Source organism: Sordaria macrospora, chromosome 3, assembly GCF_033870435.1.
Source record: "Sordaria macrospora chromosome 3, complete sequence".
Classification (NCBI taxonomy): Eukaryota; Fungi; Ascomycota; class Sordariomycetes; order Sordariales; family Sordariaceae; genus Sordaria; species Sordaria macrospora.
The window spans coordinates 4,151,940-4,167,927 of record NC_089373.1 but is presented as its reverse complement, the minus strand read 5'-3'; the positions used below and the strand labels follow the sequence as shown (position 1 = coordinate 4,167,927).

The 15,988-nt window shown below is 49.9% G+C and overlaps 2 protein-coding genes across 2 annotated transcripts; one reads left to right on the top strand and one right to left on the bottom strand.

Annotated features, from left to right (window-relative positions):
• The first annotated feature begins 1,431 nt into the window (after nucleotides 1-1,431).
• SMAC4_01054 (uncharacterized protein) lies at nucleotides 1,432-12,213 on the top strand. The gene is made up of 7 exons (XM_024655165.2): nucleotides 1,432-2,087; nucleotides 2,146-2,680; nucleotides 2,751-8,090; nucleotides 8,150-8,613; nucleotides 8,674-9,118; nucleotides 9,183-10,880; nucleotides 10,942-12,213. Exons 1-7 carry the CDS (start codon nucleotides 1,771-1,773, stop codon nucleotides 11,707-11,709), a joined length of 9,567 nt encoding a protein of 3,188 aa, XP_024511081.2. The 5' UTR covers nucleotides 1,432-1,770; the 3' UTR covers nucleotides 11,710-12,213.
• A 987-nt stretch (nucleotides 12,214-13,200) lies between these two features.
• Nucleotides 13,201-13,647, bottom strand: SMAC4_01053 (uncharacterized protein; the record flags this gene model as incomplete). Its single annotated transcript, XM_003350114.1, has 2 exons — nucleotides 13,201-13,536; nucleotides 13,615-13,647. 2 exons carry the CDS (start codon nucleotides 13,645-13,647, stop codon nucleotides 13,201-13,203), a joined length of 369 nt encoding a protein of 122 aa, XP_003350162.1.
• Between the last annotated feature and the right edge of the window lie 2,341 nt (nucleotides 13,648-15,988).

Genomic DNA, 15,988 nt, shown 5'->3' with positions numbered 1-15,988 from the left:
TAACGCACTGCCGCGCGCGTTTGCAAGCGCGGGGGTGCGGTGACCATTGGCCAGCGGGCAGGCATGGCCCTGGAGGATTACCTTATTGTACCTATCTGCGTATTTTCTACCTTAGCATCACAAATTAGATCTCCTTGTTTCTCTTCCCGCGAACTCGACTGAACCTCGAGAAACTTCCACCTATCCATTCAATTCCTCTCGTGCATTGCTGCCCAGAGCCTGCCGCAACATGGAAAGCCCAGGCATTTTTGTTTTTCGCAAGGCTGACCAGATGCCGCCAAGTGCAATTCGGAACCTCAAACTGCCTGCGACAGAGACAGACTGAACATCCAACGATCAACCTTGAGGGCAGCCCAAGATGCCGCGAGTCCAGTCCTTTCATCCCATCTTGTCCCTTCCCGCCTCCATGTTCCCCCACTCTCCTTCACTCGAGTTTTCTTCTGCTGATGCCTTCGGTCTCTAGGCTGCCATTTGTCCCGATGTCTTGGTCACCTACTGTTCCATGTCTGGCGGGATGGGCCAGGACAGGGGAAACTTGTGTCTTGTCGAGCCATCAAAGGTTGAGAAGTCGGGTAGGTACCGGTGCTGCTTGATGCCCATTCACTGCCGAGGCCGCATACATGCCGGCCGTCTGCATTTGGGTTATCTCACGTACGGTACTGGATGCTAACCTGCCCGTTCCAGCTGCTTTTGCATTCAAAACCCTCGTCATTACGGACCGTCGCAGACCACCCACAAGTGTCAACCTCTCGCAGCGCCCGGACTGCGTTTGTCGAAACCTCCAAGCTTCGTTATCCCTCGGTGACTGGGTGATCCAAGGTACAAAGGTACAACTTCCGTCTTCTTCGAGGATTCGAATCCACCTCGTCACATCGCCCTATCTTTGCCAGTCGTCGCAAAAATATACCAGATAACCAAGTACAAGATACGTCTGGTCTACTCTTTTGCGCATCGGCCCGTCTCGGAAACACATTTTCTCTGGAACAGGCCTGGCATTCTCTGCGGTCACAACATCCCAGCGACGCGAGGAACATTTTCGTCTCGTCGCGACGGTTACGAGCCAACCCAAACAGCATCCGTCTAGTACATCTTGGGTCTTGTCTTTCGTCCTTACGATCATCGTCCTGTACAACCGCTTGCTGGATTACTTTCTCGGCAACTCGGCACTGGCCACAGAAGTACGCTTTCAGAAAAAACCTACGCCAACATCTGCCTGGTGCGCTCCCTTCACTCGCCAGCAGGTCAACTGTACTTCTGCTGCTTGTCACACTCAAGAAACCAGGGCAGTCGACACTCGAACCAATCGTCTCGACCTCCTATTACCCCCATGAGCGGGCGAGTGGCATACTTGAACTGCCCTCTTCCACATTCTGCCCATGTTTTTTTCGACAGAGACATCTGTTTTCACCTCTGCATCACTTCGAACACATCCACACCACCACCACATTTCTTTCGCAACCTTTATCACACGGCTTTTTTTACCCCCGTCTCTCTCACTCTCTGGCTCTCAGGTCACTGGACTATTCACAACCGATTCGGGCCCAGTTCAAGAGCATACTTGACTTCAAGTCATGGTTAGGTGATACCACATAAACAAATTCTCGGTAAGTCCTTGCGCCACATCTTACTTTTCTCTCATCATTCCCTGGATTCACCAGCTCTATTCGGTGACACGACTGTTCTCCACCATCTTCAATCCGTTGTGAACGATTTCAAAGACACTGAAAGCTAACACAGACAAACTAGCCTTACGAACCCGCACTTGTGGCCATGGCCTCGAACCAGGAACTTTTTTGTCACCTGGTCCTCGCGGCCAAGGTACCTACGTCTCAGCCCGATCCCTTAGAACCTCTCAACCATAGCCTCATCGACTGTGCTATCAAGGCGTGCACCTTTCTACGAAAGCAGTCTTCCACTGGACCATGGGACTCTCTACTTCCTTCTCTTGAGAAATGTAGGCTTCTCAACCATGACGGCATGCTCAGCAAAGCATCACTTGAGCAAGAGTTTCGGGACATCGGAGACAAGACGCTCATCTTGCATGTGGCGAGCCAAAATGCCGGCCTCCTTATCCGCCCCGCCTCAAAGTGAGTGTCCCCCGACCAAGCTTGGTTCTCCTGTTTCTCGTTACTAACAGTTCTTTAGCGGTTCAGTGATATTCGAGGCCTTCGAAGCCTCCCCATCTTTGGAGGCCGTACTGGGAGCCAAGAATGCCCTTCTGTGTGATTTCCCCGGTCGCGCGGCTCAGATCCCTGCTAGCGACTTTCATAACGACTCGTTTAGGACCAGTCTCGCCTTGTTCCTGGAGAAAGCCAGCATCGAGACTCTAAGCGCCCTCAATGCGCGAGCTGTGAAGAAGAAGACGGCAGTCATCGAGACACGCGACACCGCCGACTGTGCGCTGATTTCTCAGATGCTCATGTCACTGCTGATTGCTATTGGTGGGCCCGCCAGCACTCCTAGGTTCCGGAAGAGAGTACGTGACGATGTCAACTTCGACAACGCAAAAAAGCCATGGAGAAGGGCCCCGATGTGGCTGATATTACGCGTCGCTGTTCGACAAATGTTATGTCTTGAGCTTGGAAACGAGGCAGGCCGGGCAACCTACAAGATGTTCATGTGCGTTGTCCTCGCACAGTTCCTTGAACAGACTTCAAAAGAGCTCGCTGCTGAGATGGTGGTAAGTAGAAGTCATTTACAGTTTCACGAACTTCGCAGACTCACTAATGCCATTGTTTTCTCTTTGTCAGATGATTCTCAGAGCCAAGCTGTGCCGACGCCTCGCCAAGTTGGAGTCAGACAAACTGCAAGCATCTGAATCTGCTCGCCCAGTATACGATCAGCTCTTCGCCTGCTTGAGCCCCTGGTTCAAGAATACCATCGAAGTCGCTACTCAAGATGCCACAAGGATTTGGGAGCTGTATAAAGCTTCTGTCCAGCGAAAGATTGCCCCACTCCCTGCCAAGTCAGAAATCGCCAGCTTCGAACTCAAACTTGAAAACAGTGGGAACTATTTGCGTTCACTACTCGATTTGACCCCGTATCCCCTCAAAACGGTACCATTTCTTGACTTGCGGGCGATGAAGTCTGGCATGCTTGGAAAAGCTACCAAGTTCGCGGAGAGGTATCTCAAGTTAGCAGAACTCGAGGGCGAAATTTTGCAACTAATCGAACGGGAGATGCAAGATCCCCCCAATTCCAGGGATGGTTATCGTCTCGGATGTCTGCGCATCTCTGAAATAATCATCAGACTGGTCGCGGAAGTCGGCGATGCTTATGATAACGACCCAGCGCAGACGAGCAACCATATTCTCAATGTACTGGATTTGTGGGTGTCGTTGGACCACTACGCAACCTCGTTCTGCCCTCTGCTCTCCAACTATCACCCATTATTTTCTCCCGAGTCACTTGACTTGCTCCATCTTTCTTCTTTGTCCGATTTGTCCCGTCTCCATGAGATACAGGGATACCTGAAGGAACGGACAGCCAATGCCGCTGAATCCAAAACGATCTTTGCTCCACCGAGCCCATCATCGTTTGGAGTTCGATACCTTCAAGACTGTGATGATGAAGACAAACTCACCGCAGTATGGAATGACATTGACGAAGAATGCCAGCGTACCAAACGACACAAAATTCAGGCATGGGCATCTGCTCTGTATCAATATGAGGATCTCAACGAGAAGATGCATGGAGCTGGCCCTTGTCTCTGTATCCAGATCTCGGAAACGGTGAGAGATGTGAGCAAATGCTTGTCTTGCTGGTGCAAAAGGCAGATGCGACGAATGGTCGTCGAGGTTCATGAGAATTACCTTCCTGAAGACAAAGACGAAGCAGCGACAGTTGTCTTTGAGCTTTGTGCGCCGGACTTCTTCACTGCATATCGGAATGCAACTTGGAAGATCCATCAGACATTGTCCTTTCAGGGGGTGGCTTCCCAGGCGAAACCTGCAGACACCCTTCTCAGCTATTGCCAGCTAAAGGACTTCGCCTCCGAGAGCGCCCAGTCGAGCACGGTTACGTTGGCCTCCGTGTCCAAGTCGTGGCTCTCTACTCATTACAAGAAGCCTGAGGTGAGAAAATCGCCTCAGAAGGAAGATATTATTCTACCTCTTGCCCTTCGCTTCGAGTACTTCGACAAGGAGTTGAATTGTTGGGTGAAAGACCATGATCGTCCATTTCAGCTTGTCCGACTATGTGGAGTCTCTCTTCCGGATGGTTTCGGGGCTATTCAAGGGGCAAAAGATGCTGGGCGGACGACACATCTTGTGCGAGAGCCGTCGTCATACGAAATTGTTGCCAATCTAACAAAATGCCCTACTACCATGTCTCCGGCTGAGTTCACAGCGCATCAAAACCTACTATCTGGAACATCCAGGCGCTGGTTGACAATGCTGCTGGAGCTGAATACCCCGAACCTGAACTTCAGCTCTGAAGAGACCAGCCGCTTGTTTTCCGAGCTCATCACTCAAGCCGGAACAATGCACAAAAGCAATAGCGTCTATCGAGACGCTCATCTCTTGTTCAATGATGACGCTTTTTGTGCTCGTCTGATCGAACAGGTTGATCGCAGACTGACAACCATCAGCTGGCGTGATGTCTTTTGTATGGATGTGATGATTTCAATCACTTTGCGACTCCACCAATTAGGCTCCAGTTCCACAAAGCGCTCATCTGACAAGCTCTTGATGAACGCTCGCCGTGTAACACTTCACTGGCTCAGAGATTTGAGACTGGAGGTTCGTGACGCCGCCCAAGAGGATATAGCAGCTAGAGCAAGTGAGTATGGAAGATGGGCGGCCATTCTCTGCCGCCGGACATTTTCTGCTCACTCGCCAAAGTCGCCCATGTCAATGCAGGATCTCATAACGTTTCTCGAAGCCACTATTGGTCTCCAAGAAAACATGTTGGTGGATGTTGGTAAACTTCCATCAAATTTCAAGCAAGTCCTCATCAGAGATTTGAAAGCGGCATACAGGTTGCAGTCCACGGTTGCGCAGGCAATCAAAGCCTATCCCCAAGTCATCGAAACGATCTTAGATCCGATTTGGCCAAATCCAACGAGTGCCCCTCGGACGTTCTCTGACTTGGAATTTATGCCATCCCCCAACTCCCGCTGGATCGAACGCCAGGTCATAACTGACTACGGGACTTGGCACGAGAAGTACATTGTACAGTTCAACTTTATCGAGGGTTATTTCCTTATCGACGGAAAGCCTCCAGGGACTCTCCCTGCCGAGATTCGGGATGCCGAAATCGTGAAAGAACTTTTCGGCAATCAGCATCTCATCACAATCCCTTCAAACATGCCGGGAATGAGCCACACGTTGCGGGGTGAGACTCGTCATAAACATAAGGTTCATTTTGGCATCCGTGATGGGCAAGTCATCATTCGTGCCATAACCAAAGAAGGGACTGTCCTGGAATTGATCCCTCGCAACAAGTTTCAACAAGTCAAAGGCCACGACATTCCAGCTAGTCTGATCAATGACTGCTTCCATTGGATGACCGTTTCGGATAAAGCAAACCCGCGGCTGGAGATAAGGCATGTTAACGCTTGGAGACAGCATGCTCACAACTGGGTGATAGACCTCAAGACGAGGATTGCGAGACGCAGGCGCCAAAGACTGATCGACCCACAATCGAAGCTGTTCAAGATGATTGAGCAAAATTTCAAGTACTTTGAGCATCCTGAAAACCTGCTTGTTTACCAGCCAGGAAAAGGCAACATTACTGTCAAACTTGAACAGCTGGGCCTGACCTTTCGTGTCAATCATCGAGGACTTCTAGAAAGCAGGGAATTGCGCTCCGAGATTGACCCCAATCAAGACGCTGGGACTCTTTATGGATTCCTGAGCAAGATATGTCTCCGCGACCTCAAAGATCGAGACCAGAGAAGCATCATCACTGCTATGGGCGTTACAACATGGACGCGCCAAGGATCACGGACAGTGGTAAAGACCGCCCCGGTTAACCAATACGGACTGTTCTCTATTGATAACGTGCTAGGACGCCTTTGGTGTCTTCCCGAGCCCAGAAATCTTTACGCGAAGGCGTTGTTTCATGCGCTCACCTCTTCTCCGTTCCCTGATCCACTTACTGGACGTACTGGAAGAGAAGAGGCACAACACATACTGCAGTCCGGTCTTTGTCAGCCATGGCAGCCCCTGGACAACGAAGGCCTTGCCATGCTGCGGTTCATTCAGAATAACCTATGCCCTCGTCGGGAATATTACCCTCCAAACCAGAGGAAATTGCAGACAGCCATCTGGGAGGGGCACTTGTCATATGCTCAGCATGACGGATATGATGCGATTGTCCAGGCTATTATCACCAAATCGAATCGTCTGTCCTGCTTTCACAACACTACATCAACACCGCCGTCTTCTTCCGGAGTTTATATCTCCCATCTTCGGGAGCGTGGTTTGCTTCGGCAATCTTTGTATGAGACCAGCTCCTTTATCCCTCCCACTTCGACCGGTCAAGGTGACGAGCTCTATCGTTCCAGAGACCGAGATATGACATCACCAAGATGTACCAACGTTTTCCACATTGTCAGCCAGGTTACAGAAAATGAGTTCAAGTTCGACAGAACGAAGCCCTTGTCAGAGATATTGGAGGCCTGGAAAGTGATCGGAGGCTTCAGTGCGACTCCTGAACATGACTTCTTCTCACTGATTGACGTCGTTGAGAAAATGCCGAGCAGTCAGTTTGGAAGCATGGTTTCCTTTTGTTGCAACATTCCTCCAGAAGACAAATACGCTTTGCCGTTCAGACTGGCACCGCTGGTCTTCAGGGAAAATGCTGATATGGATTTGGCTGTGTCTTTAGCGGCATTCTCCCGGCTCACAGAGCTCAAGGTCCTCGAACAGCCAAAGGGCTCTTGTTTTACGGATTTCCGGCGTCATGAGGCACCCACCTTGGAGTTGATACACGGGATTATCCGACCACCTTTTATGGAGCTTCCCGTACCTAGCAACCTACAATCTGCCAAGTCAAAATCCAACTCTCAGAAGGTCAAGGAACAAGAACATCACAAAGAATTATGCGCTTCAGAACAAAAACGCATTGCTGAACTGATCCACTGTCAATGGCCTACGGAAACCTTGTCATTTGAAGGCATTGGGTCTTCTGTCCTTGACTGTTATGAGCTTAATGAGGTTTTCCAAACTCTTCAGCAACGGTGGCAGCATCTTTGGGATAACTACCAACTTTCTCTGTGGGTAGAGGCAGTTGATGAGATTCTCTCACAATACAGCGGTTCCTATGAGTTCCCAACAATGCTCATTCCGATAGACACTCGATCTTACCAGTTGCCCAGACGAAAACCAGTCATACCTTCCATTGCCCACGATCTACTCCCCAAATCAGGACCAGAAAGCATGGCCCTCTCAGCCGAAGTCAATAAGAGTCAACCCATGCATTTGGGTGCATTGGGACCAAAGGCAGATCGCTGGCGAGATTCAGTCCGTCCTGAATATCGAGAGCTTGATTCTATTCTTGTCAGTCTTGCCAAAGAAGCAGGATGTATTCGTCAAGAATATGCAAATGACCTACGGAGAAGCTTAAAAGCTTTACAAAGTGCTCCTCGCCAGGTCAAACTCGATATTTGCCCTACCCTCATCTTGATGGAAAATCAGATTTCGGCATGTGAGCGCGCAATCGCAACACATGTGGAAGCGATACAGCGATCATGGTCCAGCGAGGACAGCGGCTCTTCGTGGTTGATTGCAGGTGGGCTCTGGCCGAATGGGAGTAGAATCACCATGATGGAGCAGCTTCGCTCCGTGGCCGAAAATACATTTGGAGATGGAATGAAGGGTGCTCTGGTTTCCCTCGGTATTTTACTTACGAGATTGCAGAAACTGCGAAGGATGAGGTATGCTCATCTTCAGGATAACAACCAACGAGTTCTTGATGAACTAGCCAATCCGGGGCATACAAACTGGGATGCGGAGGAGTATCCGGATTTCTTACTGCTTGAGTTGGAGAACAACATACTCATTCGCGATGAACAATTCGAGGTTGCTCAAGCGATTATCTCGCCTAACTCCAAGTCGAACTCGGTTCTGCAATTGAACATGGGAAAGGTAAGTCCACGTTCTCAATCTTAACGATCATCAACTAATTACATCGATATACTCTACAGGGGAAAACATCAGTCATTACACCAATGGCTGCAGCAATTCTGGCAGATAAGCAACAATTGTGCAGACTTATCGTTCCCAAGGCTCTCCTCTTGCAAACCGCACAGATCATGCAATCGAGGCTGGGCGGCTTGGTTGGCCGCGAGATTCGGCACATTCCCTTCTCTCGTCGTACCAGAGCCGGGCCGGAGATGCTGGACGTGTTCGAGGAGTTGCATCACGATATACTCCATTCTGGGGGAGTCATTCTGGCATTGCCGGAATCTATCATGTCATTCTCGCTGAGTGGACTTCAGAGTATGGTCGACTCCAAGTCCAAGCAAACGCGGCAAATGGTCGAGTTTCAGCACTGGCTTACGGAGACTTCGAGAGACATTCTCGATGAATCCGATGTTACATTGGCCGTCAAAACTCAGCTGATATACCCCAGTGGTACCGAGAAGGCCGTAGACGGCCATCCACACAGGTTAGACTAGTTTATTTACATCCAGTTCGCTTCCATTGCTAACCTGTTTTCCTCCCGCAGATGGCATGTTGCACAAGCTCTCCTAGGCCTTGTCGAGGCCCATGTCCCCGACCTTCGCCAAAAGTTCGGCCGCCGCATTGAGGTGGAAAATCAGGGCTCGGCGTTTCCACGAGTTTACATATTGGACGCGGAAGTCGAACAGGATTTGAAGCAACGCATCATTGCTGATGTTTGTGCTGGAAAATCACCCACTTTCCATCTTGCTGATTCTGTTCAGCCGAGCGTTAAGGAAAGACTGAAACACGCTTTGATTGATCCTGTTGTGGAGGACTTCCAAATCAACAAGGCGAAGCGAGCGTTTGTTGACAGGAACTCTGCTGCTGACAAAATTTTGCTGCTGCGAGGTTTGATTCACAGTGGTATTCTTCTACTGTGTCTGAAAAAGCGGTGGAACGTCCAATACGGACTGCACCCTGATCGTATACCAATTGCCGTGCCCTTTGAGGTAAGTCCATCTTATCCAGCATCATTTTCTAAGGTAGTTAACTAACATGCACCTCTTGTACTAGGCAAAAGGTGTCCCATCTGCCAACGCTGAATTCGGCCATCCTGATGTTGCCATCATCTTCACATGTCTCGCCTTCTATTACTCTGGCTTGACGTTGCAGCAATTCACCGACTGTCTCGGCAGCGTTTTGAAGTCTGATGATCCGCAGTCTGAGTACGACATATGGACCCAGGGTTGCGCAAACATTCCTCAGGATCTTCGACAGTGGAATATGATCAATGCGGAGGACCATCTCCAGGTGGAACAGCTGTGGAAGCTTCTCCGGCTCAACAGAGCCGTCCTGAATTACTACATGAACACGTTCGTGTTCCCGAAACACTGCAAGCAGTTCGAAGTCAAGCTTCAGACATCTGGCTGGGATATTCCTCTCTTTCCACGAATCGCCGCCAATCAATCACAATTGGCTCGGACTACTGGCTTCAGCGGTACGAATGACAACAAATACTTGCTTCCGCTTACCATCAAGCAAGATGACCTTCCCAGTTTGTCTCAGACCAATGCCGAAGTACTCTCATATCTCCTTGAGAAAAGAAACCGCAGATACGAGAAGCTGGCTGAGCATGGAAAGGGACAGGGTGAAAGAAGGTTAACGGAGTATGGGCTTCTTAAGCGCTTGTCACAGACAAGAATACGCATCCTCATTGATGCCGGTGCGTTTGTGCTGGAGATGAAGAACCATGAAGTGGCAAAGGAATGGTTGAAGCTTGACACTTTTAGCCCCGCGGCGATCTTTTTCAATGAGGAGAACAAGGCCATGGTGCTCTCTCGCGGATCCAAAAAGCCGGTTCCGTTGCTGGCGACCCCGTATGCGGAAAACCTGGCAGAGTGCCTGGTGTATCTCGACGAAGCGCATACCCGCGGAACAGATCTCAAACTGCCGCAAGATGCTTATGGGGCCCTGACACTGGCATTGAATCAGACGAAGGATCACACTGTCCAAGCCGCTATGAGACTTCGACAACTGGGCACAACGCAGTCAGTAGTCTTCTGTGCACCACCCGAGGTCGATCATGACATTCGGAAAGTGTGCCAGCGCCGTTTTTCCGATTATATCGACTCCGGACATTGCGTACGGTGGCTCCTTGAAATGACTTGCCGCGCTAATGAAAGCCTTCGCCCCTTGTACGTGGCGCAGGGGACTGATTTCTGCAAGAGGATAAACTCTGCATGGGAGCATCCAAACTTTGTGGGCTCAACAAAGCACCGCGAGGCCCACATGAGGGTGATTTTACAGAAGGAGTGCTCAACATTAAAGGAGATCTATGGAAGCAAAGCCCAAGATTCAAGTTCAGATAACGCTTCTCTAGCCATTACCGACCCGAAGCTGCGATCTTTCTACGACACGCTCACCAAGAAGAAGAAAGACCTTGCTCATACCACGCCCAAAGCCTTGGCTTGTGCTCTTGACGAAGTAGAGCAAGAGCGCGAGGTCGAGTTCCAGGTTGAAGAGATCCGTCAGGTGCGCAAGCCCACCCACTACGATGCCTTCGAGTTTCCTGGGATGCATCCAAATATCTTGCGGTTCATAGAGAACGGTGTACTCCGGGGCACGGATGGCTACGAGCATGCCTTCACTGCCCTAGGGAGGACCACGCTGGGAAAGAAGTATGAAGTCCGCTCAACGGGGTCGAAATTCTACGTGTCATCCGAGTTTCGACGCACTATTTCAGCCGGCAAAAGCCCGAGCGATGACTTTTTTGTAAGATTACCAAAATTTATCTTGATGAGAGATCGAACAGCTAACCAACGTGATACTACAGAGACCCGTAGAATGGATCCTCTACGCTCCTCGCACTCAGACGGCCTTAGTACTCATTCCAGAGGAAGCCGAGATTGCAATCCCTATGTTACGTGTCACCAAAAACCACAGCCCGGTCCATCTCATCCCTTACGCTTCGCCAGTCACGCGAAACATGACTTCGCTAGGCCGACTTGCCTACTACGCCTTCCCTTCGCTACCTAAGGGTACCCTCATCCCAGACTGGCTCATAATCGAGATCGGAATTCTCGCCGGCCGTCTTTACTTTGAGTATACCGAGTACGCCGCCATTGTCACGTACCTCCAAGCGGGCAGGTCCAGCGAAGCAGATGGTGAAGGCGCCGATGATGACGGCAGACAGACGTCCTTGCCAGAGAGTGACAACACTGAAGTTGCATTTGCGAAGAACCCCCTGGGCTTCGTCCTCGATTGGCTGACGCAGCGAAGACGGGGGCAGGACATCATGCATACGCCCATGGGATATGTGTGTCAGCGCCGCAAGCTGAGCGCCGAACATCCCTTCTTCAGGTCACCGGAGGCGGAGGTCTCCGAGGTCAGTGGAACGTCGCCCAAGAGAAGAAGTGATGCGGAGGACGAGTCAGACTCGGACGGCGAGTATGATTTGGTTGAGATGGACCAGTCCGACGATGATGATCATGATGGAGATGAGGGCACTGTTGGCCGTGAGGGTGATGACTCTAATAGGGGTAGTGACTCTGGTGATGCCAACCCCAATGCACTGGCGGAGTGGGATTTTGCGGACGAATGAGCCAGATAGTTTCCCCTCGATTATGGTTCGGATTGAGACATGAGACTAGGTGGCGTCGGTTTAAGAGCTTTCAAAAGGTGTTTGCTTTTGTCATTTCATGTTGCTTATGATGGATCGTTGGTTGTGGCGGAGTTGGTGTCGGATTTCCAGGAAACTTGGCTTGGGTTGGTCCTTAAGAGTAAGGAATGGACATGTTGGAGTATCTTTGTCGGGATATGATGTTCATGTATTTTTCTTTTTCTCTTTCTCTGTTCTTTGTTGGAGCTGATAATGAGGACCGCCCTTTTCTCCTATCGATAGCTGTGTTATCTTGTTCGTTCCCTTAAGCCACAATTCTGATGTGACCCCTAAGCATGTGTTGCTCGCAGTGAACAATAAATATGCAGGTAATCAATCACAGTACCTGAAGCTTCTTGATCTGAAACCTAATGACACAAGGCTCGGGAGTAGGACGCTACATATCCAAGCGACTCTCCAATTCCTTTACACCCGTCCTCTAGGTAATTTCTGAATAGTCTAATCTTTGAGTGACTCTCGCTTATGACAGGCTGGGGTGCATATGCCCAGACGGCCAAACCTACAAAAGATAGGACGATGTTCTGCTTGCAAGGCAGAACTCGGAATGCACACTATATAGCCAATCCTAACCTGTGACATCGCTATTGTATTTTCCAATTCACAAAGTCCTTATCTGTCACAGGTTGGGATTGGCTATATAGTGTGCATTCCGAGTTCTGCCTTGCAAGCAGAACATCGTCCTATCTTTTGTAGGTTTGGCCGTCTGGGCATATGCACCCCAGCCTGTCATATTATCACAGCTTTGTAACGGCTTTTACCCACCAAAGCGAGACGTATTAGATTGTCGATGTTCGCTTTATATTTACGGCTACTTCGTCTCTTTCCTCTATACATGAAATACGCTACGACGGACATGCCCAGTATATTCAACTTACAAAAAGATTAATAATGGTCTGCTGGCAAGGCAGAACACGTATCGCAGACTATGAGCTAATACCACTACATGGTATTTTTTGACAACTAACGAGATTGAAAAGGAAAAGAGAAAAAAAGAGACGAACGAGAAGAAAAAAAAGAAAAACCACAGCCTCACCCAGCGGTGTCCGCCTTTTTCTTTTGGGGGGGGGGGGGGGGGGGGGGGGGGGGGGGGCAAGCATCAATGACCGCTCAGCCATGATCCCAAGGTTTGCCTTGGGGTATCGCGCTTGAAGGAAAAGAACGCTATTTGCCATATATATAGGCAGGCAGTGAGGCAGGTTGTTGGTAGGTACCATTGTACAAGCGCGTGGTAAGGTGATGGGCAGAATTCTCTTCATGCTCTCTCATGCTCATTTCAAGGCGTCAATTAGTTAGAACAACATGTATTGTGGAATATAATAACGGCAATTCTCAGTCCAGAACTCCTTTATTGGATGGCTTGATTCCTCTTGTTCACTCTTCTGGGAGTCCTCATGTTCTAGTCATGTGTTTCGTCTACTCCTCCATGTCCTCGTACTCCTCCTCGTCCATTATGTCCCCGTCCATCATGTCCTTGTTCTCGTTCTCCATGTCCTCATCCTCCGTGCTATACATCTCGTCCTCCTCATCCTCCACCTCCTCGTCGTCCAGCGCCTCGATCTGGAGCTGAATAGGGACGCTAGTGGTATCCCAAAATACGGCAGCATGTAAGAACCGGTCAATAGTGGCCGCCAGGGGGCAGCGGCGTAAGGTACCCTGCGGGGCGGACAGGTTCTCCTCGGCAAAGCGGAGGAACCGCTGCCTGGCTTCGATAATGGCTAAAAAAAGCGCTTGGAAAGTATAGGGGCGGAACTGCTCCCCAAGTTCGGTATCGATACGAATTTACTCGAAGATGGACTTATCCTCCCAGTCCTAAGGGTTCCAGCTTACGTTGCCAACGCCAGTTATGCCGATGCCAGCCATGAAGTCCTCCGGCTCCAGTATAGACTAAACCTGCCCGCACCCCATGGAAACCTAGAGGCATCCCATGGATTTCAGACACTTCGAATTCTTATACCCTACTCACTCCTAAGTTTTAATGAAATCAGTTCGGGTTACCTATTTGGCTCATATCCCTCTATTCGAACCCGTTTTTTTAATTCCGGGCCGATTTGCTACCGACGTGCGGGGTAAGTTGCCAAAACTGGCGCTCTGAATGCAATTAGCAAGCTCAGGCTCGCAACAATGATGTGTTTATAAATCTTAGCCTTAGCTCCATAAGATCTGTTTCCTGGAAGTTGGAATATGATGTTTTTTTTCCCTTTTAGAAAGTTTGCGGTCGTGGCCATAATATACTTTGTCTAAAATCCATGGGGTGCCTCTAGGTTTCCATGGGGTGCGGGCAGGTTTGCTCCCAGTATATCCGGGTTTTCGCGAATAAGTTCGGTGCACGCGTCCACAATCGCAACGAGTACCTCGCGCTTAACCTGGCACGAATATATACGCACGTCGGGGAGCGCCTGGGAAACAAGCAGCTGAAGACTCTAGGCGAGCCTGGCGCAGCGCCGCTCGGGCTCGATAATGCCATGGCCATGGTGGAAGTTCCAGCGGAGGCCCTTCCTAGGGACAAGGCGGTCGAGATGGAGAGGCTGGGCGGGGGTAGGAGCAGCTATCTGAATTTGCATGGTGTGTATTCATTCAAGGATGTGTTAGTCGCAATCCGTTAAGCTTATGTAGTTCATGTGAAGGCAGTTCATGTGAAGAAGGAGTGTGGCCTTTACAGCTTAGCTAGCAGCTAAACTTGGACACACACTTTGTTGGGAGCAAGTGGCTTGATGACTCGATCGACGCGCGACGACGCGAATGGAAACTGAGAAGTGCATTTAGGTCAGCAGTCCGTTCATACTGCTTAAGACAAGCGCCTGGGTCTTTTACTTACACGAAGTGTATGCGTTGATTTGTTGTTGAAGGGGGATGATCTCTCAGTTGTGTGACGAACCGTTACAAGCACAGGAGTATTATCGCTGGGATAGAACAATAGAGTAACGGAGTAGTAGCCAAAAGGTACTGGTAGGTTGTGATAGCTATTGCTTGCTGAAGAACCGGTAACAAGAGGCCGGGGAAGGCCTTCTTTTATACCGGTCTTCATGGACCCGATATACTGGACCCGTGGACCCGGGCTTAGGACCCGGGGCTTCGGGTCCTCCCTTCGGGTCCGATCTGATTGGTCGGCTAGTCTAGTCTCCATGATTGGATCGTAACAAGTTGACCCTCACGGTTGTCGAGAAAGAGAAGAAAGGTCACGGCCGAGGGTTGAAAATTTAGAAACAGGAAGGCAAAACTGGCGGGTACGAGGGACGAAATGTGAATAAAGGGTGAGAGCGAATATTGGTGCCTGAAATTTTATCCTTGGTTATCCGTTTATCTCTTTTCTATTCACCGGCACGCGTACGGGAAGATTCATATTGTAAAACTAGAGATGGGATGGAAGGCATGGGCTTTCCATTTGAGTGTGGGCATCTTGAACGAGGACGGAGCAAGGTACGAAAATTAAGGAGTTCACCAGTGACGAAGTTACTGAGGATGTGCTTGAACGTCCCTTTTAGACTAACTTGTTTTGAAGCAGACTGGCATTTTACACTACCGTAAATCTAGGGGAGCTTTTAACACTTGATATATCTTAATCGTTGCACAACGTTCTCAACCGTTGAAATATCTTGAGAGTTGGAAATTCCTAGCCGTGGAGCCGGGATAGAACGAACGCTAAGCTCTCGGGCCGCTGCGAGATCCTGAAAAGTGACGAAAACTTCCATTCTAGGAAGGCACATGAATAAAAAAGGGGAATGTGGGGAGAGAAGGAGGAAGGATGAGAAAGAAAACGGGGTTGTTGAAGTAAAAGTCCCAAGTTCCTCGGCATCTCTCCAACTTCTTCTTCTTCCAACATCATCACCACCATCGTCACCATCGTCGCCTTCAATGACAACGACACTATTTAGAATCACAGGTACGGATATTCTCCGTCTTCGGTTCCAAACTGACTTTTATTCGCATCTCAGGTTCAATCGGGTGACGAAAGCGACAGTATCGACATCAACAATACTCACCCTCCACGGTCCCATCTTCGCCCATGACAATCAGCGACACAGGCTCACAGCAGATGGGCTGACGCTAATCACTATACACCCAACGCCCTTCCCTTACCAAGCGACGAGGATAACGGCCGACTACAAAGTGGTGATGGTGGACTTGGTAGTTTTGAACTTGAGTGGGTGGCGAACTTCACCACCAGCACTAGCTCCTGCCCTCTCGCCTGCTGTGACAAGGG